Source organism: Curcuma longa, chromosome 2 (assembly GCF_044706935.1).
Source record: "Curcuma longa cultivar G26 ecotype Majalengka, Jawa Barat chromosome 2, ITB_CL_G26_1.1, whole genome shotgun sequence".
Classification (NCBI taxonomy): Eukaryota; Viridiplantae; Streptophyta; class Magnoliopsida; order Zingiberales; family Zingiberaceae; genus Curcuma; species Curcuma longa.
The window spans coordinates 14410234-14437069 of NC_133862.1; the positions used below are offsets into that span (position 1 = coordinate 14410234).

The 26836-nt window shown below is 36.8% G+C and overlaps 3 protein-coding genes and 1 pseudogene across 3 annotated transcripts; 3 read left to right on the forward strand and 1 right to left on the reverse strand.

Moving 5' to 3' along the window:
• The first annotated feature begins 479 nt into the window (after positions 1–479).
• On the forward strand, positions 480–1570 carry LOC141822428 (uncharacterized). The gene has a single exon (XM_074709876.1). It carries the CDS (start codon positions 798–800, stop codon positions 1536–1538), a length of 741 nt encoding a protein of 246 aa, XP_074565977.1. The 5' UTR covers positions 480–797; the 3' UTR covers positions 1539–1570.
• Positions 1571–2603: 1033 nt separating this feature from the next.
• LOC141821677 (alanine--tRNA ligase, chloroplastic/mitochondrial-like) lies at positions 2604–5225 on the forward strand (annotated as a pseudogene).
• Positions 5226–9518: 4293 nt separating this feature from the next.
• Positions 9519–19537, forward strand: LOC141818714 (casein kinase 1-like protein HD16). The gene is made up of 16 exons (XM_074706172.1): positions 9519–10257; positions 12874–13002; positions 13168–13241; positions 13942–14011; positions 14155–14210; positions 14918–14989; positions 15058–15152; positions 15271–15337; positions 15407–15536; positions 15627–15845; positions 15924–16054; positions 17456–17630; positions 17706–17796; positions 18655–18812; positions 18986–19174; positions 19246–19537. Exons 1-16 carry the CDS (start codon positions 9832–9834, stop codon positions 19303–19305), a joined length of 2142 nt encoding a protein of 713 aa, XP_074562273.1. The 5' UTR covers positions 9519–9831; the 3' UTR covers positions 19306–19537.
• Positions 19538–22202: 2665 nt separating this feature from the next.
• LOC141821392 (metal tolerance protein 4-like) lies at positions 22203–25990 on the reverse strand. Its single transcript, XM_074708816.1, has 7 exons — positions 25675–25990; positions 24800–24969; positions 24444–24642; positions 24025–24203; positions 23787–23937; positions 23523–23656; positions 22203–22611 (listed from the first exon to the last, which is right to left on the reverse strand). The coding sequence occupies exons 1-7, from the start codon at positions 25871–25873 to the stop codon at positions 22432–22434; spliced, it is 1212 nt and encodes a 403-aa protein (XP_074564917.1). The 5' UTR covers positions 25874–25990; the 3' UTR covers positions 22203–22431.
• Positions 25991–26836: the final 846 nt, after the last annotated feature.

A 26836-nucleotide genomic window follows, 5' to 3' on the forward strand; every position in this document is an offset into this window, starting at 1 on the left:
TGTTCAAGTATGAGCATATATATATATATATAGTGTTCCAGGGGAGTGCATGCCAATTTAACCTTGGCAAAGATAAATGCCCAATGGCAAAGACACTTGACCGAACATGCATACAGGTAAATTAATCATCAAGATCCACCCCATACCTTCTTATTTCTCCAGGACCACTTTCTTTGCTCTGCGCATCCCAGCCACCAGATATGAAGAGGCAACAGCTATAAAAGAGGCAGTACCCGATGTAGTATCACTACTGTTTGTGAGAGAGAGGTGAAGCAGAATTGATCACGTACTTGTCTACTCCTCTACTGCTACCTGTGGTGCTTTCTTACACATGCATGAAAGCCAAAGTTGTAAAGTAGATAATTGATAACAGAGTGAAAGATGAGAAGATTGACCCATGGAGAGGTGATGGTCTTGTTGCTGTGGTACTTGGTTGTTGTTTGACAGACCAAAAGCCAGCTCCACCACCGGACCAACTCAATCACTCCACCACCAACATCAGCAACAAACTGTTGCATCTAGTGTCAGTACTGCTCTCAACAGATGGGGTCTTCTTCATTTGTCCATATTCCTCTTTCTCCACCTCACTGTTAGTAGACAGCACACCTCACCCCTTCCATCATCCTCCAAACTGCTAAGAAAAGGGAGATATGAAACTTCATGGCTCAAAGAATTTGGATCAAGCGAAGAAAAGGCAGCAAAAATATATAGATCTGTTTGTAACATCTCCCTCTTATTAGGAGCCCAAACCCAGCAGAGACAATTCACCAAACAGTTAACGAGCGGCGACAAGAACGATGAGCGAGCGCGAGGCGCGCGACTTCATAAGCACGGTCGATTCCTTTGCGCAGCTTCCCTTCATCCGCCAGGCCGCTCCGAGATCCGCCGCCGCCTCCAGTAACGCTTCGGTCATCCGCCTCTTCGGCATCGAAGTCCCTCACTGCCAGAACGCCAAAGAAGACACCACCAAAGACCACACCACGGTCGCTGCCGCCGCCACGTCCGTCGACAGTGAGAGCGTGCGCAAGTTCGAGTGCCACTACTGCCGCCGGCAATTCCCGACCTCGCAAGCCTTAGGCGGGCACCAAAACGCCCACAAGCGCGAGCGCCAGAACGCGAAGCGGGCTCACCTCCAGGCCCACCACAGCCCTATGGCCATCGACGGCCGCCACCACGTCTACGACCTCTTTAGCTTTCACCGCCAGTACCCCCCTCCTCCGTGGCACCACCACGCAAGTACTTTCTTCACCGGAATCGATGCGGTGGGCCAGCCGATCATCCGCAGCCCACTGCCGGCGATCTTGCGAGCTCACGGCGGCGCGACCCACGTGGAGTCGCGGATGCCAGCGGTGCCAATGATAATGAGAGGAGCAGGAGATCGAACGGAGTCGAGAGGCGGAGGCGGCCATGGCATTGTAAATGGTAATAGTTTAACTGCTGTAGCAGCTTCGCCGTCGTCTGCGCCTCCCAGATCCCAACTCGGGTTCCAATTCCTGCCAACTGCCAAGGAGAGCGTGAGTTTGGATTTGCGCCTATGATCATCCCTCCCTGTTTCAACTCCTGTGACATTTTTTTGGGGAAATAAAATAAATAAATTGTTTGTTTCTTGTTGATCAGTTAAACTGTTTTTTTTTTTAATTTAATGCCATCTAATCAATTTAACGCCTAGAATTATACATTTTTTGTTATAATTGTTTATCTAGAATTTTTTACTTGCTTCAAATAATAATAGGAGATTGCTTTAATAACCATATATATTTAATACATTTATTTAACAATAATAATAGTGGTTAGATCGTGATCAAATGTAATAGCCTATAAGCAATTTGATTATATCAGAAATTTGTTGAGATCCAAACAAAAAAGTAATGCTCAAGTTTTAAATACAAAACTTGGGAAATTTGACACCGATCATTCATTGAAGCAATTTGAAGTTGAGCATAAACCAGAAAAATCATTCATTCAAAGCAATTTGAAGTATCAGGGAGCATAAACACAGAAAAATAACCAAAGAATCAAGTCAACAAAGGCTATCAATCAGCCAAGAATTAATTATCTGAAAAAATCTTCTGTATCAGGGTTTAGCCAATAAGTAACACCAACATGCAAGCTCGAAGCATGAAGAAAGAGAACATACAGCATTAACATGCATGCTGATGATCGATGCTGTGAAATAAGTTTGAGGTCTTAGATTAGTAACACAAATTAGTACATCCAAAAGCTTAATTGCCTTCGAAGAAAGATGCCTTAGCTTGGATCATGGAGGTCCAGGACACAACATTTCTAAGACTGATTGCATTGAACATCGGGGAGCACATTAATTCCAACATCCCGCAACAATCATTTCTTTATCCAAACAGTGGCGCGGATGTATTCGTATTTATTGAAGCTTTCATTTTTCATGCTTATCCTAATTGTTGGTTCAGTTTATGCATGTGAAAAGGAGTGTTGGAATGGTCTTAATTAAATATTTATACAATTAAAATAAAAAGAAAGGAAAAATTTACATTGAGACAGTTATGAATTTGATTGAGTTTTCCTTGATAAATAACTACCAATTCAGTTATTTCAACTACATTGAATAATCTTTCGAGAAGGGGCGGATGGAGCTAGGTGATGGGTTTGGAAGCAACGACAGCAGTGGTGCTAAGGGCCGATTTGAGGAGGAGCGAGTGGAGTTGGAGGAAGGAGGTGGCGCGCCTGGACATTAATTAAAAGTTTTGTAAGGTGAGCCTCAAGGCAAGTTTTTTTTTTCAGCAAAAAAACTAACAAAAGTAACACATCATTTCTTTGTTTTGCATTACGACAGGGAACAAAAATAATTTTAATCTTTTTTTAATTATTTTATTGAATTAAGACTTTAAGGGTATTTTAGTCTTTTAAAATGTTAGAATTCGAATCTATTTAAATTATTTATTTAATTATTTTTGGAATATTTTTTTATCAATAAAAATTTATGATCGTGTTAAATATCGAATTTGATTGTCTATCTCTTATATTTTTTTATCGAATCAATAAATTTTAAAAGATTATTTTTAATATTTATATGTGAATTAACAGATTTTAGTTCGATTTTATTAATATTTGAATTAACGGAATTAATAGTTATTATTATTTTTGATATTCATATATGAACCAATAAAATTAATAATTATTCACTATTTGATCAAATAGTATCATAGTCTTTATACTTTATGGATAATTATCATGATGATCGTAATGATTATGATTAAAGTCAGATGAATTGTACTATATATCAAATTTTCAATTAAACCTCTGAGTTTTTTTTTTTGATAGACTAAAGAATTTTTTGATTGGTTTAATAAAATAAAAATATTTTTTATTATAAAAGATGTGAACGATAAAAATAATTAATGGTCTAATTTACAGCGACGATAAAATAGATAAAGTTGACGATGAAATTAATATGGATTTTCAAATCGGGGAAAGAAGCAACAAATAATCTTTCATTTGAAACTGATATAGGTGACCTCCACATCAAACTGGCCAACAACGGACAACAATTATTTTAACTACTTAACGTTAAAGAGTCGCCTCATGGTTCAGGGAACAAAACAGAGAGGTTTATCGCCGCCGCCGCCGCCGCCGCCGCCGCCTTGCTCCCTTCTGAAACCCTAGCGTTGTGCAACAGATCGACGGTGGGCTTTGGCGTCGGCGTCGGCGTCGGCGTCGGCGTCGTCCCCTTCAACCCCGACGGCTGGGGCCCTCCTGATACGGCCTCCGCCCAGCTTCATCCTGATAGAGGTCATGCAACTGCTGATTTGAGCGATGATAGCAGATTTATTGAGTTTTATAATCTGGTGTTTATGCAATATAACAAGAAGGAGGATGGTTCCCTTGAACCCTTAAAGCAAAAGAATATAGGCCCGGGTATGGGACTGGAACGTATGGCACGGATTCTGCAACATGTTTCAAACTACTATGAAACATACATTTTCTCCATCATACAGAAAGCAGCAAGTTTGGCAAAGGTTTCATATGCTAAAGCAGATGATTCTACAAACACCAATCTGAAAATCATTGGTGATTATATGCACGCAGTCGTTTATCTTATAAAAGATGGAGTTCTACCATCAAATATTGGGAGAGGTTATGTAGTCCGGAGGCTAATTAGAAGAGTTGTTCGGATGGTAGACTGCCAGGTATAAAGTGCAATGGCGAGGGGATCCAGGAATGTGCTTTTTTGCCTAAACTTGCCAAGACAGTGATAGAACTTAGTGACCAAATTGACTCAGATGTTAAAGGAAGGACAAATCATATTCTTGAAGAGCTGAAGAGAGAAGAATTGCGGTTTGTGCAGACTCTAGAGAGAGGAGAGAAGCTAGTAGATCAATTTCTTTCTGATGCTTTGTTAAGTTCCAGAGCAAATGGTGGGAAACCATGTCTGGATGGGAAAGACGTGTTTCTTTTGTATGACACATATGGCTTTCCAGTGGAGATAACAGATGAAGTTGCTGAAGAACGAGGAGCTAGTCTAGATATGAATGGTTTTGACATTGAAATGGAAAACCAAAGGCGCCAATCATAAGCTACTCATAATGCAGTTAAACCTTTTGGAAGGAAATGAAGTAGAGCTTGCTGAGTGTGTGCCTACTACTGAATTCTTGGGATATGTCATGCTTTCTACTTATGCCACAGTCAAAGGACTATTATTAAATGGTGAACTAGTAACAAAAGGTTATGAAGGTAGCGATATGGAAATCATGTTGGACAGGACCCCTTTCTATGTTGAATCAAGGGTCAGATTGGAGATAATGGGTTTTTGTACTATGAAGGGCATCAGGATGTTCAGAAATCACTTGGAAACAGCTTTTGTGCTGCAGTTGATCCAAGAGTCTAAGGTCCATCATACTGCAACACATTTACTACAAGTTGCACTCAGAACTATTATTGGACAGGAAACATCACAAGCTGGTTCATTGGTAACCTTTGATTGACTTCGATTTGACTTCAACTTCCATCGGCCATTGTCTGAAGAGGAGTTGCTGAAAATTGAAGAACTAATAAATCAATGGATCAGTGATTCAACACTAGTTCAAACCAAAGTAATGCCTTTGTCAGATGCAATGAAAGCAAGTGCAATTGCCATGTTTGGGGAAAAGTATGGAGAGCTGGTCAGAGTAGTTGAGGTACCTGGTGTATCAATGGAGATCTGTGGTGGGACACACGTTTCTAATACTTCAGAGAAGGATCTTGTCCCCTAAGGTTTCCAGAGCATGCGCATAATAATGGCTGTTGGACTTGCAACTATTCCTTCACATTGCCTTGATGACTGCATAGAAGTCACTGGTGCATACAGTGCTAAGAACAAGGAGGTAAATATAAGTTTGACAACAATTGGTCTGCTATGGACGACGACAGACTTCGTTGCCAAAGGATTGGGAGAGACTTCTGAAATTGATTCTATTGGGCGGCAGAAGATCCTTATAAGTGTGTCTTCCTAATCACTTGAAGACTTTCAATATGAAGCATTTAATTCCTTTCTGTTCCTGTTTAAGATCACGATCTAGTGAACTAACGAAAAACGACAACTAGAGGCAGTATTGTAGACTTTGAGGGCGAAGAAAGTGATTGATTGAGGACAAAGAAGACATGGAAAGATTTATTAACACTCAAACAGATATTAGAATAAGTGTTGAGGGGGTTTGACGGGGCCATTCTGACGCTTAAGTTAGCACAGGGGTTCAAGGAGAATGAAAGCAATGAAAAAAATATGGAAAAAGAAGAAGAATACGAGAATGTTTTTTTGCATCTCCACTGATGTGTGTCTTTTTAAGTTTATATAGTTGTTGAAAGAACATCTTTATATCAACCATAATAGGAAATAAGATCCGACAGTCATTTCATGCTTTTTCACTCATTAACTGCCATGTATATGTAGAAGAGCAACTAAGGGACCAAACCTATCATCCATATGATTGCTCCTTTATTCACCCGTAGTATCATATTCAAGAATATTTATAGTAATTATTAATGGACCCCTATAGGGGAACAGAGGTGATGAAGGAGTGGAGGTTGTCTTCTGGAGTTGAATGATCGAATTGGTGGAGTCGAGGAAGCTGAGTCTTCTGGAATCAAGTGACCGAGCTAATATAGTCGAGGAAGTTGAGTCCATCTTGAGTAGAGTGGCCGAGCTAGCTAGTGGAATCGAGGAGGTTGAGTCATTTGGAATCGGATGATCGAGCTAGAGTGTAGTCGAGGAGGCTAAGTCATCTGGAATCGAGTGACCGAGCTTAGTCAAGGGAGTCTGGAGTCAAGGAGGCTGAATCCTCTAAAGTCAGGTGGCCAAGGAGTTGAGGCGACTGAGTTCTCTAAAGTCGGGTGGCTGAGCTAGTGGAGGAATTGAGAATGCTGAGTCCTCTGGAGTTGGGTGATCGAGTTGGTGGAGTCAAGGAGGTTAAGTCGTCTGGAGTCGAGTGGTCGAGCTGATGGAGAAGTTAAGGAGGATGAGTCCTCTAGAGTCAGATGATCGAGCTAATGGAGTCAAAGAGGCTGAGTCCTCTAGAGTCGGTGGCCGAGCTAGTGTAGTCAAGGAGACTGAGTTCTCTAAAATCGAGTAACCGAGCTAGTGGAGTTGAGAAGGTTGAATCCTTTAAATCAGATGACCCGAGCTGGTGGATGCTCTTCAACCTCCATCAAGGCTTGAGTATTGTCTTGACTATGTTATGTATGAGCCTCTCTTTCCATCATGTCACTTTCCACAGTGATTCTAACTGTTATGTATGAGTCTCCCTTTCCACCATATCACTTTCCATAGTGATTCTTCTGATGAAGATATGACTCAGTAATTTGAAAGTAAATTTTTTCCACCATGGAGAGAATGATGCGAGAACAAAAGCAATTTTATTTTTTTACTATTTTATTAGTTGTTTTACTATTTTATTAGTTGTTTATTTAAATTATTTGTTTAGTTTTTTTGGGATAATTTTTTATTAATAAGAATTTACGACCCTACTATTTCTTCTTAAATATCGAGTTTGGCATTAAATCAATAAGTTTTAGAAAATTACTTTCGGTATTTATATGCAAATCAACGGATTGAATAGTTATCATTATTTTCGGTATTTATGTTCGAATCAATGAAATCAATAGTTATCATTATTTTCAGTATTTGTATTCAAATCAACGGAATCAATAGTTATCTGTTGCATCTCATTATATATTTATTTTTCTTTGTTTTTAATGTTTCTCCAAAATTTCTTGTAAGGAAAGGTATTTGAAGAAATATGGACGAATTTAGGAATTAGAGTTGGAAAGACTTAGCTTAAACTTAATATAATAAAAATAATATGCTTTATTTGTTAAAGGTGAATATTTCAACCAATGAAATTTTTAGAATTATTTTTTTTAAAATCGACGATTCTAACTTTCAAATTTTATACTTGGATACTTCATCATATCTGATTGATAAGGTTGTTTCTTTGTATATGAATATTTTATCTTATTTCATACATTAATATAATATTTACATATTAATTTTTTTTGGGTCTCCTTTAATATAATTAGAAGATTATTGATTAACATCATTAGGAGAAGAAATTGAAGAAATTTGGGCACTAAGAATTGAAATTTTTTTACTAGATTGATGTTGCATTGTAGAGACTATAAAAATTAAAGTACTTTCATTAATTTATCGATCTCTCTTCTTAAATAAAGGATTTCAATATCTTTCTTTTGTTTCAACATATTGATGTTATATTTTGAAATAGTTCAAGTTATATTTCTAAAATAAATAATAATAATAATAAATAAATAAATAAATAAATAATAATCAATCAGTTTGACTAAATTATACGGATGAAAAGAAAAGAGAATGAGAGTCTTTCTCGACTAGCTTTGATGATAAGAAAATGCAAAACAATGACGTCTCTTATTGGAGAGAAATAGGCCAGAATTAGGATTGTTATTAGTATGGAAAAAAAAAAAGATTGTTGCTTTTGGGAAGAAGAAGAAGAAAAAATATTAAAAAAAATGATAAATCTCAGTCAGTCTCATGGACTCAATCTTTAGGAGTGGTCGGTCCGGTCCCACGGAAGTTTTTCATCGACCACCAGGGTAAATCGAGAAGCGCATACAACAGCCAATCCAGATGCCCAGCATCCTTTGATTGCGTTCCAACGCAGTACCTGGGATCGAACCGCGGGTCCCTGGGTGGATGTCCTACCATTGCACCATTGCCATGGGGATAAAAAAAAAAATTATGAGACTATATATGTATAAAAGATTTTTTTTTCAAAAAAAAAATACTAGAGGAGAAAGAGAAGGAAGAGAAGAGAAAAATAATTAAACTATGAGACTATATATGTATATAAAAGAGAATAAAATGAAAAGAAAAGATAGAATAATTTTTCTTAAAATTTTCTATTTTAAATCGATTTAATTCAATTTAATTTAATTCGGGCATAATTTTATCAAATAAAATCCAAATCAAATTTGATTTTGATCAACATATTCTTTAACTATATATACGCCTGCTTGATAGATTTTGTTTGATTCCAATCTAATTTTAATTTAGTATCTTTACTTCGTGTTTAATTTATTTATCTGATTAAAAAATTTTAATACTTCATGAAATTTATATCAATCTTAACAAAGGACTATAGCCCTTACAGATCTCGTAGCCGAGAAGAGGTTTCTCGATCTCTAAAAATATATAAAAGATAAAGAGACAACTGCAATTACGAGCCAAAATTTATTAAATCATATAAATTGTCTTATTAACTTGTGCATTTATTTTTATATTTATGTTATTTTATTTTTTAGTGTATATTAACAAATTTTATAGACAAATATATGAACAAAATGAGTCCATTAGAGTACAAATGAATTAGATATTTGTGAACAATCTTAATATTCAATTTAACAAAATTCATTTATATTTATTTCTTAATAAAAATATATAAAATAAATAAGTTTAAACATTAGCAATCTTAGTTTGTTAATTTGGTTTTAAAATTTTAATTTAAATATATAAAAACAAATAAATTTAAACATTATTAAACTTAACTCAACTTGACCCATTTAACTAGAGTCATATTCCTCCATGTAGTGTCATTAGATTTTATTTAGACTGTTCTATTTCAGTCAATTGCCATATTTTTTATTTAATAGAGTCAAATTCTCTTTGGTTAAAGTATTTAAAGTTGTCAAAAAATTTAATTTAATTTAATTTTTTAAGTTGTTAATTTATACAATTTATTAGTATTGTTTAAAAAATATTTAGTTTTTATTTTTTACAAATAAGTGAAAATCTTTTACTTACCAAAAAGTTTATAGAAGTTATTATTAGAATAATTGGAATTTTTATTAGAAAAATCTTTTGTTTTATAGTTTTGATTTAATATATAATTTTTAATTTCCTTAATAAAATTTTATGAGGATGAGAATTATTAAGCAGCTGCCTAGTTAATTATTATACCGGATTAAATTAACAAAATAAATACTTTCTATTAATACAGATAATTATAAACATTGGCAACAAAATGTGTTTTCTTTCGTTCCCTTCGCAGAGGCTTCGTCGAATCCCCCAATCTTGCTCTTCCCTGGTCCCGTGATCGAGCCTCCATCGATCGATCGATCGCCAAGAAGGGAGCGATTAGTTTCCTCCTGCGCCAGCTGCTTCCACCTCCATCTCTCGGATCGCATCGAAGCCCTAACGACTGGAGAAAAATCTGACGATCACCAGCTGTTTCCAGGGTTGCGTTGGGTGTGTTTGAAGATTCGAGGGTCGGAATGGGCAGAAAATCGGAACGAATTTAAGGGGATAATGGTCGAATTGTGGTCGCTCTGGCGCGATTGCATGGGTGAAGAATGCCAGTCTTGCGGAGCAGGGAGCGTCGTGGGGGCCGTGCTCCACCTCCGCCGCCTGTAGATCGTCCTTTGAGGAACACCAGGGCGCGGGCCGTGGCCAAGAATAACGATCCCGGGCCTGCCGAGGTTGATGCTGGGGGAAGCAGGCGTGGAAGGAGAAGGGCTCCGTCGTCCGCGGCGAGGGGGAGGCAGAGGGTGAGATCTGCCACAGGTAGGTTGGTATTCGTTGAGGAGGGGGAGGGGAAGGAGGCGGATCAATTGAAGGAGGTGGTGGTATTGGAAGAGGAGCCGAAAGGAAAAGGGAGGGCAAAACAAGCAGAAGAAGTAAAAGAGAAGGAAATGATGGGTGATGATAGTGGTGGATTGAGCGCCAACAGGGTCGCAGGACAGGAAGAGGAAGGGAGCACTACTCCGTTCCCTGAAAAGGTTAACCTTTCTTGCCTGCCCTATGGTTATTCATTGACGTTTAATGCATCTTGTTCTTTATTTAAGATGAAAAGGTTGTCATGATAATATTCTGAGGGATTTTCCCGATTGATGTTGTACTATTCTAGCTTCTTAATTTCTTTCATGATTACCTTTTGTTTATGTTATTTCAATTGTCTCTATATTATCACTTGTATGAAATAAGATCTTAGTCTGTTAGTCCTATGTCTTCTGTATCTGTCATATGAAAATATAATCACTATTAATTCTCACATGGGCATTGAAGCCATTTCTTGGATCCTTTTTATTGTTGGTTCGTGGGGAATAGTGGGCATGGTGTGGATTATGAACTTCTACCCACCTTAGTATTGACTTTTTGTCCGTTTCCTCTTATTTGATCTGTTCTAAAACCATTATCTCTTGTTGTCTTGTTGATATACACTCCATCCAAATTGAAATCTTGATTGCTATTTTGCCATACATTCAATCCTGTGTTAAACATCATAACATCATGTAGTAACACACATATCATCCATAAACCATTGGATACGGTGTTATGCTGTAATCTGGTCTCTATGTTTAAGCAAATATGTTAAGAGTAGAGACATCTTAATATCTCGAAGGATAGCCCGGTGCACAAAACTCCCGCCAATGCGGGGTTTCGGGAAAGGGTCTATCGTATGCAGCTTTATCCTACATTGCAAGATGTTATTTACGCACATAATATCTTGAAGATTGCACATAATATCCTTCAGGTTAGGCAAGCCATTTGAACTGGCCTTAATTCTATAGTTTGGATGATTGGCATGTTTAACAGATCTATCGCCCTTGATGGTGTTTGATAAAAAAGTAAGATTACTATCATCCCTTCAATTTAGGCGCCTTGGAGGAAAGAGATTATCATGCTTATCTTCTACATGATATGCTTCAGTTCCTTCTTGATTCAGCGTGATGTTTTTCTAATCTAGCATTTTAATTTCTTGCAGGATTATGTATTTCTTTGTGTTTTTTTTTTTTCCATTTTTACTGCATCACTAGTTGTATAAATATCAGCTTACATCTATGTATCTTTGGCATTGTTGCGATACTACTCATTCTCAAAAAACCTTTTTCCATATGTATTCTTGTTGCCATCATAATCTGCTTTGTATGTTTTGACTAATACACCTTGTTCTTAACCTATAGTCAAACTATGTTGTTCTAAACTCTTACATCAATTATAGTTTCTTAAATTAACATTTTTTCTTGAAGAACAGTTTTGTTTCGCTCATTTTTTATAGTATCAAAAATAAGCTTTTCTACTGCTTTGTAGATTTGAGCTTCCCTTCTCCATTCTAGTGGATAATTCTCTTCAGATTAATCTTTCAATTGTTTGATCGTTAGTCCATTTTATTTTTTCTGTCTCATCATCATCTTGAAGCTTTGTTAGTTAGTTCAAATCATTTAGGGTCAGCTACATATATCTTATCTTTTGGATAAACTCATTGCAACCTATATCACACGTGATATTCAGATCTCTTAAATACTTTCAATAATATTGATTATTATTTATTAATTGTCCAAAATTCTTACACCTTCAACTCGTATAAAAATTACTTGTCTAATTATAAAATCCTTTTGTTGTCCTTGAACTTGTTTATATCATTTTAAGCTTATTCTCCTTCAATAAGCCATCAATTGCATTTACACGAAATTTGTCCTTGATAATAGTATTTTAATTTTGCCCCATCTATAACCTCACACCCATCTTAGCATTTTTATGATTTCATCAATTTTATTTTGCTTGCCAAAAGTATGGAAAACAAGAGCTTGTAACTTTTCTTTACAGTTTTTGGTGACAGATTATCATTTTTAGATTGCTTTCCTTCCCTGAGTAACTACCAAGATAAGGATTCCTGTTACTTAGCCTTACTATATTCACATGTTTAGTAAATTTACAATATGTGAGTTAGTTGACGAGTAAATACCATAGATATTCTTGTCCTTGATAATTCCTGTCTAGATTGCAAATCCGTCTGTTACCAAACTTCCAGTCACAATTAGTCTGATATGCCTTCAATTAGTCTATCCTAGACTAAACCCTTAGTCGAACTGTCATATTTGGTTATTTACTAAAACCTCCTTTTGAGGGAGAAGGGGTGGATTGCTAGTGTTTCATTTTTTCACAACTAGCTACTCTATTAGTAGATATATCTTTTCACACATTTTGTTTATTTCATTGCTCGTTGTCTTCTTAGCTTGATGTTTTAGTGCACACTGGAAAGTGAATACTATCTTTTCCTTAAATTAATCCTAAGTTCATGTGTCAGTTTAATTTGTCCTTTTTTTCTGCAAAATCTAATACAGACTTTTAATTCCAAGGTCACCTACTGTCCACTTGTTAGTATGTCTGGTTTTAGTCAAACCTAGGTCTTGCATGTAATTTCTTGATTCACAATTAATTGTGCTAAAAATGTTCAATTACTTAAACTATTGCTGTCTCAAAATCATCTTGCAAATGATGTTTCTGCATGTTCATGTTTGCTTATCATTATTGATCTTGTTACTTACCTTCTGATATTCTTTCAAGTTTCTGAATATGAAGTTAAAGGCTAGCCATATTGGACATAATTTCAGGTCCAAGTTGGTGGTTCACCTATATATAAGGTTGAGAGAAAGCTTGGGAAGGGTGGATTTGGTCAGGTTTTTGTTGGTCGGAGAGTCTCTGGAGGCATTGAACGATCAACAGGTCTTAATGCTATGGAGGTATTGCTTTCTGTTTATTACTGAACTGCTTTATTCTTGTAAGGTTGAACATTATACAGGGACCATGGTGACCTAAATGTAGTTGACATAAAATGTTATTTTGCTATTCTATATTGTTTCAGATTGATGCCTGTCTCTAATATAGTGTATGCCTTTTGCTAATAGGTTGCTATCAAATTTGAACACAGAACTAGTAAAGGCTGCAACTATGGCCCTCCTTATGAATGGCAAGTTTACAGGTTTGTTTTATTATCCTCTTTTGCAAAAAAGCAATTTGTTGCTCTTTATTTCCTTAAATAGTTTTTGCCTAAAACTAAAAATTTTAAGAATATTAAATGTAGCTTTAATAACAATGAAAATAAGAAGTGAGAGGATAATTAAACTGAATTGACAAGGATATTCACAAATTGAGAGATATCATAATTCTGATATTCAATGAGAAGTAGAGGTTAATGAAAATATTATAAAATTGATAACAAAAATGAATGGCTAAATGGTTTGATATTTTGGGTTATGGAATCTTCCTGTGCCTCTTAGGCTTAAAGAAAAAGTTATTAAGTTGTTGTATGACCAAACCAATGGGTTAGATTGTTAAGCAGTTAGGTAATAAACACATGAAAGGTAAGTGATAAAATATAAAAGATCACAATCTGAAAGAGTTGCTACATGTAGCTGTAATAAAAAAAGGAAAAAGATGGTGTCCTTCTGTTCAAGAATGACGAATGAGCTATGAAGGTAGATAATTTGGATCAATCAGGGTTTAACGTGTGAGGAATAAAGAGGAGCAAAGGGATTTTACTTTAACATAATTAAACATGATTTCTAATGTCTGATATTGCTAGCAATGTAGCTTTATATAAATTTTAATGGAGGCAGAAGTTCTATGTAGATGATCCCAAATAATTGGACTTGCACATTGTTGTTTTTGTTCTTTCCCAGCGCTCTTGGTGGTAGCTATGGAGTCCCTAGGGTACATTATAAAGGCCGGCAAGGCGACTACTACGTAATGGTATGGTTTCTCTTGATTCTTTCTGTGCATTTTTGCATCTTCCTGGTCTATTTATCTATCCTTTGTTTCTGCAATTTGGTCTGCTCAAAATTCTTTGCTAGAAGCTTTTGCAATTTGATGCCAGACTTGACCATTATTTATAGGTTATGGACATGCTGGGGCCTAGTCTATGGGATGCTTGGAATTCTTCAGGTCAAGCGTGAGTATGCAGTCACTGTGATTACATTGTTCTGTCATCTGCCATTTTCAATGGCCTTTTGATTATCTACATCTATCATTGGCCTTTAGTAAAATACCTTAATTTTCATATTAATCAAATATATTTTTTGAATATCCGCCAAATATCTTTCTAAAATTCTGGTCTTATGCTAGATATTCTTCTTTTATTTTGTGATTTTTTTCTATTTTATTTCTGAATATAATCTTATTATTGTCTTTTGAACCTTTCTTTCATTTTGTTCATATTGATATGGCATGAGATATATTTGTGTGCCTCTGACAATTTCTAACATGGTTGTATTCCTCAATTGACGATCTCATGACAGTGAAAGGAAAAAAGTAGATTAGGGATACTACAAGTGATAAAATAGAAATAAAATGGAATTGTATTCAAGGAGAAATTGAATTACACTGAAATTTAAACCTTAATTGATTATTGTATTGGATATCATTATGTATACCATTTTCTGGAATAATAAAGAAATTGGGTCACCTTTTCAAGTTTATTCATTATTCATTTTAGAACTGGAATGATTTGGAAAACCCATGCTTTGATATTTACTTTTAGAAGGAAGTACACAAGTATCTTAGTAGCATTTTTTTGAGATTGGTCTTGCTCTATATAATAAAATGACAAATCTGTGCCTTTAATTTTTGGACTAATACTGAGTGTTTTGGAATTCTCAGGATGTCCTCGGAAATGGTTGCTTGCATTGCTGTTGAATCCATCTCAATTCTTGAAAGCATGCATTCAAAAGGGTAGATATTTTATAATCTTTTCCCTTACAACTCTTTTGTAATCTGAACTAATTAAGACCACAATTTAGATACGTACATGGTGATGTGAAGCCTGAAAATTTTCTGCTTGGGCAACCGTCAACACCTCAAGAGAAAAAGTTGTTTCTTGTTGACCTTGGATTAGGTGAGTGATTTTTGATGACTAAATGGTACTATAATCTTTGTTCTAGTTTATCCTTTTTTTGTCTCATTTAAGTTTCCTTCTTTAAGTTGTCAATTGTTGTACTTTCATATTTTTATAGCTACTAGATGGCGGGATGCTAGTAGTGGTGTTCACGTTGATTATGACCAACGGCCTGATGTGTTTAGGTATGATTGCTATTTCCTCTTTGTGCTCCTTTAAGTACCATTATTTATATTGGTGGTTTATTTCTTCAGAGGAACTGTTAGATATGCTAGTGTTAATGCACATCTTGGAAGAACGGCAAGCAGGAGGGATGATTTGGAGTCTCTTGCTTACACACTAATTTTCCTTCATCGAGGAAGATTGCCATGGCAAGGATACCAGGTTGATCAAGAAACACAATTATCTCTATTTTTAACTCCCTATTATAGATTGGAGAATGTACACTCTGTTTATATTATTTTTGCATTTTAGGGTGACAACAAATCATTTTTAGTTTGCAAGAAAAAGATGGCAACATCTCCAGAGATGCTATGTTCCTTTTGCCCTCCGGCATTCAAGCAATTTCTTGAGATTGTAGTTAACATGAAATTTGACGAGGAACCTAACTACACAAAACTTATTTCTCTATTTGATGGATTAATTAATCCAAATCCAGCAGTTAGGCCAATTAACATTGATGGTGCTCAAAAGGTAATTGCCATCCCCTTATTTTATTATTTTTTACCTTACTAATGAGATTATTATTAACCTTGTTTGATTATCTGTCAGGTTGGTCAAAAACGTGGTAGATTGACCATCGATGATGAAGAAGAGAATCAACAAAAGAAGAAGATTCGTTTGGGTGTACCTGCCACCCAGTGGATTTCTGTGTACAATGCTAGGCTTCCAATGAAACAAAGGTACAGTTTTTTAAAAAAAAGTTTTTGGTTCTATTGATAAACAAATTTAATTTTTCAACACTTGGTTTGATAGTTAGGTTGATAGTTTGATGATGGTTTATGTATTGCCGCTCCTTATTACCATCATCTTACAAATGAATATTGCTTATATGAAGATAGTAGAATGACATTCAAGTTGTACATGCGAAGAGAAATCAATCAGATTTTTGGAAGGAAATCTTGTTACCGTCAATTCTAGTTGTTCTTTTCCAAAGCCTCTCCAAATGGAGACTTCCTTTTTGAACGGCATGAGTTCCTTTTTTCCAAATGCCTTTATATTTACAGTTTTGTAAAACTATTATTTTAATAGTTTATTTTTTTGTTAGTTTTACTATAGCACTAGCATCATTTATTTTCATATTTTATTTCTGTTTGGGTGTTGTTTTTGATAGATGCTGATGTCTTTTCCCCTTCTAGATCTCTCCCTTTTCTTCTCTTTGGTTTTCATCATTTGACATCATCTCTCTTTCTATCCCATCTTTTTTTTAATATTGATCCATATCGTCTCAATTTCTCCATCTTACAAATGCTTGTCACATCAATTCTTTCTCCCTCATATTGCAACTTCTAACCCATCCACCAATTTCTGTTATTTCTTGCATTGTGACATGTACTACCAGACCCTCCTTGTCATTTCTTTATCACTGAAGGGGACCATTTCTACACTTGTGGTTGATGGGAATACTACACCACTTTATGGTCTCACCTCCACTCATGTTCAGTGCCACCTTACCTTTCATGCCTCACCATCATCTGCAGTATATGCACCCACCCACCTGATCATTACCAGCTACAAATCCATGTGTCTCAACTAGCAAGTTGATGTGTTTTCGTACCTTGGTCAACTACATTGTAGATGAACAACTGGCATGTTAGGTGGAGTGAAACTTGACTCTTGTACTACTTGACATAGCATCATGATAACTTTGTTTGTCTCAATTGGTCATATTGCAAGGGAGAAAATAATATTAGAGAATAAGAACTGTACTATTTATTGAATGATTAGAATTATGTCATGAGCAGAATGCTTTGTACCTATGTTGTTGAAAGTCCTCATTTTACTCACCACTTCAAAATTCACTCAATCATTCAAGTTCATCCCAGACAAGAAGGGGAGAATAATGCCAATACCTTTTAGCATTAGGGGCTCATTACTAACTCCATGTTTTAATCTTTTATTTCAGACTATAATGTAGCATTATGTAGGATGGTTAACATGTGCCATGATTATATCTTGTCTAATCCTGCCAGCTTTTCTTTTTAGCGATTCCATGCTGTCTCTCATTCTCAGTTTGCATTCATTTTGAATTGTAGTTAACTGTTTGACTATGTATCATCATCAAGATTTTACCTTTTAATTAGGTATCACTACAATGTGGCTGATGCACGTTTGGCACAGCATGTTGAGAGAGGAAATGAGGATGGTCTGCTTATTAGTTGTGTTGCATCTTGTTCTAACCTGTGGGCCCTTATTATGGATGCTGGAACTGGTTTCACATCTCAAGTTTATGAGCTGTCTCCATTTTTCCTTCACAAGGTACATGGTAAATTGTGAAATTTTGAGCATGATATATTTTAAGATGTCATTTATTATGATAAACAAGTAATTCAGGAGTGGATTATGGATCAATGGGAGAAAAACTACTATATCACCTCACTTGCTGGTGCCAATAACGGAAGTTCACTTGTAGTGATGTCAAAAGGTTAGTCTCATATCATTTAATGTTTGTTTTTTACAGTTTTTTGCACTTTGATTTCTCAGCATTGTCAGGTAGTGATGCCACAAATTCTATCATCGTGTTAAGTTTACTAGTTATTTATTGCTGAGTTGTTATCTAAAGTTTTGATTTTTCTCTTGTTCATGTTATCAGAGAGTTTGCATCTGTGTGCTTGACTGCTTGTGTGCACTGTGCATACAATGCACGATCAAATTTTCTCTCAGCTATTTGCAGATATAGCTGGATACAAGTCCAGTTTATTTTATTTATTTATTTATTTATTTTATATGTGAGTGTTGATAAAAATAACTTATATCTAGTCCAGTTTCATTCTTTTTGTGTTTTTTATTAATTAGTGTCGATAAAAAATTTATATGGAACTTTTTAGGACATTAGAGAATGTTCATTCTACAATTTTATCACCAGAGAAATGCTTCTCAGGAGTATTGCAAGTCAAATAAAAATGGTGAACCAGCACAGGAACATTATCAGAAACGAGTTAAGATAAAATAAACCTGTCAACAGACATAGCAAAGATGGATCACCACTTTGAGATGCGTGATTATCATCCGTATATTAAGTTATTAACATTGTGGGTTCGGAAATCCGTAATATTTCTCTCTGCTATCATAATTTAGAGATTTAAGAATTTTCTCTAGTTGAAAGCAAACCACTGTTGCAAGATGAGCTGGCTCATAGGGGTTTTCTGGGGTCCATGGGTTACGTCTTTTCTTGTGCTTCAGGGGTTGGGCTGAAATGTTCTGGAATATTATTAAATTCAACACTTGTATAAAAATAATATTGTGACAATCTCAAACTGTTTGCAATTACATGACTCCTCAGGCACCCAATACACGCAGCAGTCTTACAAAGTAAGTGAATCCTTTCCCTTCAAATGGATAAGTAAGAAGTGGAAAGAAGGATTCCATGTCACATCCATGGCAACAGCTGGCAGCAGATGGGGCATTGTCATGTCACGGAATGCTGGTTTTAATGATCAGGTAGGATGTCTTTGCTTAAGTTGATTGTAATGAGCAGTGTAAAACTATAGTGTCCCTGTTAAATTGTTCTTTAGATGGTCAATGCATTAAACCTTTCCAAGTTTATCTTCTTGCTATTTGGATTTCATTTTGGTCCGATGCATTGTTTGTAAATTGTTCTGGCCCTTGGGCAGGTTGTTGAATTAGACTTCCTATACCCAAGTGAGGGCATCCACAGACGATGGGACAGTGGATATCGCATTACTTGTATGGCTGCCACTTGGGATCAGGCTGCACTGATCCTCAGTGTGCCCAAGCGGAAGCCTGGTGATGAGACTCAAGAGACCCTACGGACATCAGCATTTCCAAGCGCTCATGTTAAGGTACATTTTTTTTTCATAATATTTGCCCATAAATAGAGATTTGATACAAAATTTCCAATTTTGATGTGCAGGACAAATGGGCGAAGAATCTATACCTCGCGTCGATTTGCTATGGTCGTACTGTATCATGATACTTGCTGAGCTGCTGTGGTTAACCTTTCCACAAACTAAAGATCGGAAGGAAGAGGGACTTTTGCTACATTGTTTTTGTAGACAGCTGTCAAATTTAACATGCACGTCAACCAATGTTTGTGTGATTTACTATATTTATTTACTTATGTACCATCGTAGATGTATACACGGTGTCACACTCGTCTTGGGTATGTTATTTCTGTATTATAATAAGTCGTAAGCTTTCGGAACTGACTGGGGGGCGTGACTGTGCTGATTTGAATGACGGGTAGATATTGTTAAACTTAGCATAATTATAACTCAACAGGACTATATCAGGTTTACTTCATATTAATGCTATAGTAAAGATGTATTCCAAGTAAATTTAAATTGACAAATATATTATCGTGTAGTCCTAGTGAAGCAAACAGGACAACTCTAATAAAAAGAGATTAACGTAATCACAACAGTAGCAGAGCAGTCAAGAGCAAACACAGTTATAATTCCAAAAACTGTCGTCGATTGTCAGGTTAATTACACGGCCGACCAAAGTTTGCATGCCGACTATCATAGATTATCTTCAAAAGCTGACAGCAACAAGTTATCTGAGCAACTATTATCACACATTCAATGTTGACGACGCGATCAGTAGGCAAAGAAGCGTGCAATTAGCAAGTCTAATGTTGTGTTCTATTTCCAGTCCACACAAGCCAGGCGTAACATCCTTCTACGTTTTCTCAATGGCTAGGAGATCTTAATGCAGATAAATGGCAGACTTTCTTAGAATACTCAACTGAACCATCTAACAACCAAATTTGAGTTTTGACCATTGACGGCTCTTGCAAGGATGGCTATGGAAAAAAGCCACCGCCAATGTCTTTTGACTCTCACATGCTATGCAGTCTATATTTTTTAGATGACTGTATCCAACTTTGCCTCCTATGAATCTGAAGAGGATAGTTGATCTCCATTCCCTCATTTCCCAAGTCTTGGGCTGGAGGAATGAGAAGCTACTTTTGACTCATCACCTAACTCAATTCAGGCATGATTTTGATATGGGCGATAATTTAATTGGTCTCTCCAGCCAGCTACTTCGGGAGTGCAACTTGAGATTGGATCCGAAAGCTTGATACAGGAAATTAATAACTGCTGGACGATGAAAGTCGACGCCTCTACTAGCGCTGGCACTAGCACTGGCACTGCACCTTTAGGTGTCGGCGGCATCATTAAGGACGCCACGGGGACATACAAACTTATCTTCATTGATGCCTTTGTATTTCCCAAGTCTTCCTTTTGGAATGAGGGTCCACGATGGAAGATTGAACTGGACTGAGAAGCTACTTTTGACTCATCACCTAACTTAATTCAGGCATGATTTTGATACGGGTGAAATTTAATTGGTATCTCCAGCCAGCTACTTCGGGAGTGCAACTTGAGATTGGATCCGAAAGTTTGATACAGGAAATTAATAACTGCTGGACGATGAAAGTCGACGCCTCTACTAGCGCTGGCACTGGCACTGGCACTGCACCTTCACCTTCAGGTGTCGACGGCATCATTAAGGACGCCACGGGGACATACAAACTTATCTTCATTGACGCCTTTGTCTGTCTCTTCCACGATCATTGGCAAAACTCACTTGTATTAACAGTTTTATTATGCAATAAAGGATCCACTGGACCCTTTTTTATCTCATCCAAAAGTCTAAATTTTGCAAATATTATTTAATATATAATATATGGATATAAGGATGGGACTCATCAGGGCAAATTCTGAAAACAGTCATTTTGGCGAGCTGTCTTTAAAAAAAATATTGATGTCGGTGCCACAGATGACGTGGCTCTTTCTCTAAGGTAAAAGTCAAGAGTCAAGAGGTAGTCAAGCCTATGGCTGATTTGGCAATGCTAGTCAAATGGACTCATGTCAATATTTGTGTTTTGTGGATTCAACAAGCTGCATGTTCAAGACACATGGCCACATAAAAAGCATTTATGAAGTTGTCATAGAGAAAGTCCTTGGACTCCTTTTTCCTACACATAACGCCAAAAGGAAGCAGGAGGAAAGGACATATGTCAGATCTGGTCTCGTCATACGCCTACATAAGAGAGAGCTCTAGCAAAGAGAAGGAGATTCTTCCCCTTCTTCGAGGGAGGTCTTTTTGGGGGCTTGTGCTTCCTCTTCTAAAAAAGGAGGGCTGCTGCTTCTTCTTCTTCTTCCTCTTCTTCCAAGAGGGGACACTTCTTCTTTCGAACGAGCTATGTAGTTCAGGTTCTTCATTTTCTCTCAAGAGAGAGCTCTTCTTTTTCTCGACGGGCTGGTTCGATTTTCTAAACTCTTCTTCTACATTTTCATTTTTCCCTCTGCGAATACTGACTTAAGCGTCGGAGTGGCCTGCCGGGATTTCCTGGCACCCTTCTCACCTCCTGTTTAAGTGCATTTCAGGTTCTCATCATCCCGTCCCTCTAACTCCGCTAGGAAACCGCACACGTCGGATCGTTCGTTGACTGATGGCTTGACCATCCACAGTATTTAGCCGGAATAAATATATTTTTCCAAAATTACCCCATTTAAAATAATGATGATAAAAAAAAAGGTAACATTTAGTATCCTCATCCTGTAATTTTTTCCTTTTTATGTAAAACACGAGCTAACACACTACATTGACTTTGAGATTAATCCAAGAAAGTTAAACTTCAACCGCTACATATTATCAGAAAGTTCTTAGTTTATAATTCATAATTCTTGTCATTAGACTGAACAATTATTGACAGAGATCAAAACAATTAATCATTGCGTAGATTATAACATAGAGAGATTGCGTACATATGGTAAAAACATGCTCCTCGTTGATTTATGTGAACTGGATTCTCTCTCCCAATTCTGATTAAAACAAGAGATCAAATAGCAATGGATGAGATGAAAAACTTGGGACATTTAATGCAACTGAGCACCATAGGGTTGAGCAGTTCTATCTGATTTCAAGTAATTCAGTTGATAGCACAATCTCAGCCATTGTTCGTACTGTTTTCGACTTTTTTCAATCACATAATCAAGCTCGTGGCTAGCTTGACAAACTATAAAATCCCCTCCTACACAAGGCAAAGTGTATGCTAATTAACTCAGCATAATATACTCAAGATGCAAGTTCAAGGTTGGCTGCTAGGTAGCTTGACGAGGATGTTATGCTCTGGCTTGTGGTCACATTCAAAATCGAGGTGCACAAATGCTCGTTCGACTTCTGGAAGTTCCTCGATCTTTATCTGCAGGGACTCTCCGATTGCGTGGGCTTCTTTCAGAGGCAAATCTTCTGGAAGTTCAATATCAACCTGCAGATACAAGAAGATACAATTTATCTGAAAGGAAGCTCAGCATTTACTCAGCTGAGCTCTGGAAACATAAATTGATGAAAGGGCACGAAAATACCACATTTAAATTTGGGATAAAGAGCTTCATGGAAAAATTGATTATTTGGTGCTATTTCATTGTTCTTGACAAATTATATAGAGATGTATATATATTTTAAGTTTACAGCAAACAATTACAGATTCAAAGAGAAAAAAATTGCAAATATGTATACTATCTTATGATTAAAGTTAAGAAATAGGATGGACATTATATTATACATGTCAATTACAATGTACCGAGAACACAGATTCAAACGATGTCAATGACTTTTTCAATGTTTCTTCAATGACATTCTGAGAATGAGATGGTACCTAATGACTTCGGATTTACGTGCAACACATTGGATAACATCTATAATTTCAATTTGTCAAGACATGCCAATCAATCAGGGTAGCCTAATTATTTCTAGCTTACTAGAAAGATCTCTGTGTGCTAAAGAAGTGATGAGAATGACATAATTGGTTCTGCAACAAAATTCATGCTTGTACATTTTGTAGAAATCAAAGTGACTGAACGGATAAATAACATGTTGATTCAAGTAGATTCTTTATTTTAATTTATTTTAATTTTTATTTCTAATTTTTCTATGATTAAAGAATACATCCCTTTCAATTGATGCCTTCAAGGGGTATTTGTTCTCTACAAAGAGTTATTCCATGGGTTTTAGACATACAAATATAATGTCTTATTCAACAGGAGTTGAGACTAATCTCTTTCACCCTATGCTTCTTCTACTATATATGTGCGTGTGTGTATATATACATATATAGGAAACTGAAAGAATAATATACTATCAGGATGACGAGAAAAAACAATAAAGTAAGAAACTGACCTCGACAAAGTAAAGGACTCCAAATGTATAAGCTCGGACTGTGTCGACACGATTAATCTTAGGATCATGCCTTAGTACAAGGTAAGTTAATTTCTGCAGCATCTCAGGTGGAGCTGACTGCCCAACCAGTGAGACTACAATCAACACAATAGTAAGCAACAAACAGATTGGTGAAATATAAACTATGAAGCATGACATATGTTAGCACAGAAATGAATGCTGGCTGAATAGTCTTGGAACAAAATTACAGTTAGAATGACAAACCTGCATTCTCCCAGACAGTTCCCGACCAATTCGTAATTGTATAAATAGCAAGAACAATAGCTCCAGCAGGATCAATCCACCAGTAGTATTTATCACCAAGAATAGCAGCAACCAAGCCAAGAATGTTGGTGACTACATCAAAATAATGATCCTGGATATCAACGAGCCACCAAAATCAGCACAATGTTGATGGAATTAAATGCAAAATCGTGAAAGTTTAGATAATCAGAAGTAGAACCTTAGCATAGGCGCGGACAATCTTGTTTCCAGAGGTTCTGCAGTAAAGCCACAGAGCTAGCTTTACGAAAGTGGCTGTCAACATGATTGAATATAGCCATATCAATTGTGCCGAGGTCATCTTTTCCGAGGGTGTGTTTTCAATCAACTGGGTAAGGGCTTGAACAAAAACTTGAAATCCTGATGGAACACTATGTGTGTGAATAGACATCATAAATTCAAACAGAGAAAAAGGGTGATAGTCCGTTTTCATCTTGTAGCAAGTAGCAGCCAAAGAAGACTTTCAGAATATGTTCCTAGACTCAACACAAGCATGCAATGAATTCAAATGCAGCAGTTAAATTGGACCTCTAAACAAGTCTAAAGCAGAATACTGTTATGAAGTCACGACATAAGCAAGATTTAAGGAAAGATATGTACCTAGAGTAGCCATGACAGCAGCAAAGATGATGATTCCAACTGGCTGAACACGCAACTTGCCAATAGGGTACTTATATATGTTAATGTTCTTCATCGACAGATGCGTAAACCAGAGGATCCCACCAGCCATAAGATCCAGTAATGAATCAAGTGTTGATGCAGCAATAGCTATGGATCCACTTCGAATAGTAGCATAAATCTGCAATCAAATTCCAGTTCATTTCTAACCCACAAATATGAGATTGAGCAATTATACACTGTACTGGTAGTGCTAATCTATACCCTGATAATACCAAAACCTAACCTCTTTCGAAAAGTTAGACAACAGCAGAGATTCAGAGTACAAGAATCATCACCTTTAGTGCCAAGAGAGCAATGTTTGCATAGTTCGAGATCTTCATGGCAAATTCGCTGTTTGCCTGCTCTTCAAGTTCCTGTTCCTCATCAATGGTATTTGTATGCAAGGAGTCAACTTCCTCAAAGGATCTCAAGGTTGCAAATTGTTTCTCATAGTATTCTCTCTCCCCTAAAATTCAAAACTAGATGATGGTTAGCATTCAACCGCATAACTTGCAATAAGCATAAACCAAGCAGTGTCTATAGAGTTGTCAGCTTTCAACACAAAATTTGTAGTACATTAAATCCTTTTTGTGAAAAATAATGGAACTCTCAACAAAACTAAGCAGGGGTTCGGCATCTCCTTGGCACTATAAAAATGAAATTTGGAGTTATTTTAAGCCAATAAGCAACGAAGTCATGTTGAAGGTGTAAGGAATCCTGATTGATAGATGATCTGCATGATAATTACAATTTGATTGATAAAAAAACTAGAAGAAAATGTACACTATAACCATAGCACTCAATTAGTGATCATTAGTAAAACAGCCACCTTAGTCTCCAGCAAAACGGGACGATAGATGACAATTATGTAAAAGAAACATTAAAATAGCAGACTTGCTTCAAAGTAAAGATTTTTTTTCTCCTTGAAGCTTCAACTATTCTACAAGCAGAAGGGGACCAGAAATATGTTTAGCCTTTTGCCATCCACATCATCGGCGGGCCCGCAGCTGATTTTTTTGGAATCGGAGCAAAGTCAAAAACTTGACCCAACAAATCATTTTACACGCGGAGACGAACATCCCATAGAAAACCGGAACAGCAAGTTTTAAGAAACCAAAAACAGCGAGCTTTGAGCAATCTGAGAGGGCAGGTGGATAAGCGGATCGATCACCTTCGATGAGATCTTTGGCGCGGGAGACGTCGAGGGTGAAGGGCCTCTCCAAGTCGACGCCGTGCCTCACCTTATCAGGAAGCCTGGCCACGAACTCGCCCCTCATTGAGGTGGCCGAGTTCTTCCGCGGCACCCGGGCGGGCGCCAACAGCGGCGTCCTGACTTCCTCCGCTTCAAGACCGTTGTCTCCGCCCGCCATGACCGTCTTCTGGCTTCCTCCTCCAGGCGTTTCTGGGCCCTCCCCTCCAGTCCTGAGGCGGGTGGAGAAAGGCGACAAATGACGACCGGCAAACGATGAGAGGAAGGGAGGAGAGAGAGGAAGGTTGCAGTGATATAGGTAATTTATAGCCGTGTGACAGGTCGCCCACCCTAAACCACGGGCTCGGTTTCTTGTCGCTTGTTAATTATTGTCCAACATCACTAAAATATTGTTTTATGGATTTCAAAATCGAAAGGTTCTCTTTTTCAATTTAGTCCCCGGAATTTCTTCAATCGGTCGTGTTCCTTACGGCGAGGAGACTTTGAACGAGAAAGATTTCATATAAAAATTTGGAAAAAAAAAAGAATATTGCCATCGTTCATTTTGCTAGCATTACTCTTTATCGTCAAAGCCATTCATCTTCTTGTGACCGGAGCTGTTGCCATTGGAGCTGTTCTCCAACGATAACGATGTTTATCCTTTTTTATAATCTCACTCACTCTCCTTGTGCATTCCATATCCTCACTCGTCTTTACCTCAATTATGGAGTTAGACAAGAGGCTCAGGTAAATTCGCTCGAGATTATATCCAACTACAAAGCAGCACCGACCTAGAATGTAGAATTGCTTCTGTCCGGTTGGTTTTCCAGCCGTTGTAGCACTGGGATGTGTTGGATATTAGAATTTTAAAAGATCAATACGGTTTTGTAGAAAAATTTTAGTGCCATCAATCGATAAAAGTCGAAATTGATTTCAAAATCGAAATCTACGTTTTGTGTAAATAGATTTAGATTATTAATTTGCTCAAAACCGATTATGTATGACTAAGAAATTAATTATTCAAAGTCAGTTCAGAATAACATTAATTGTTAATTAATATTATATAAGGAAGTGCATGGAAAATAGTTACATATCGGAAAAATTCGATGGGCTTCCTTTCCTTATTAATATTGCTGTGCAAAAA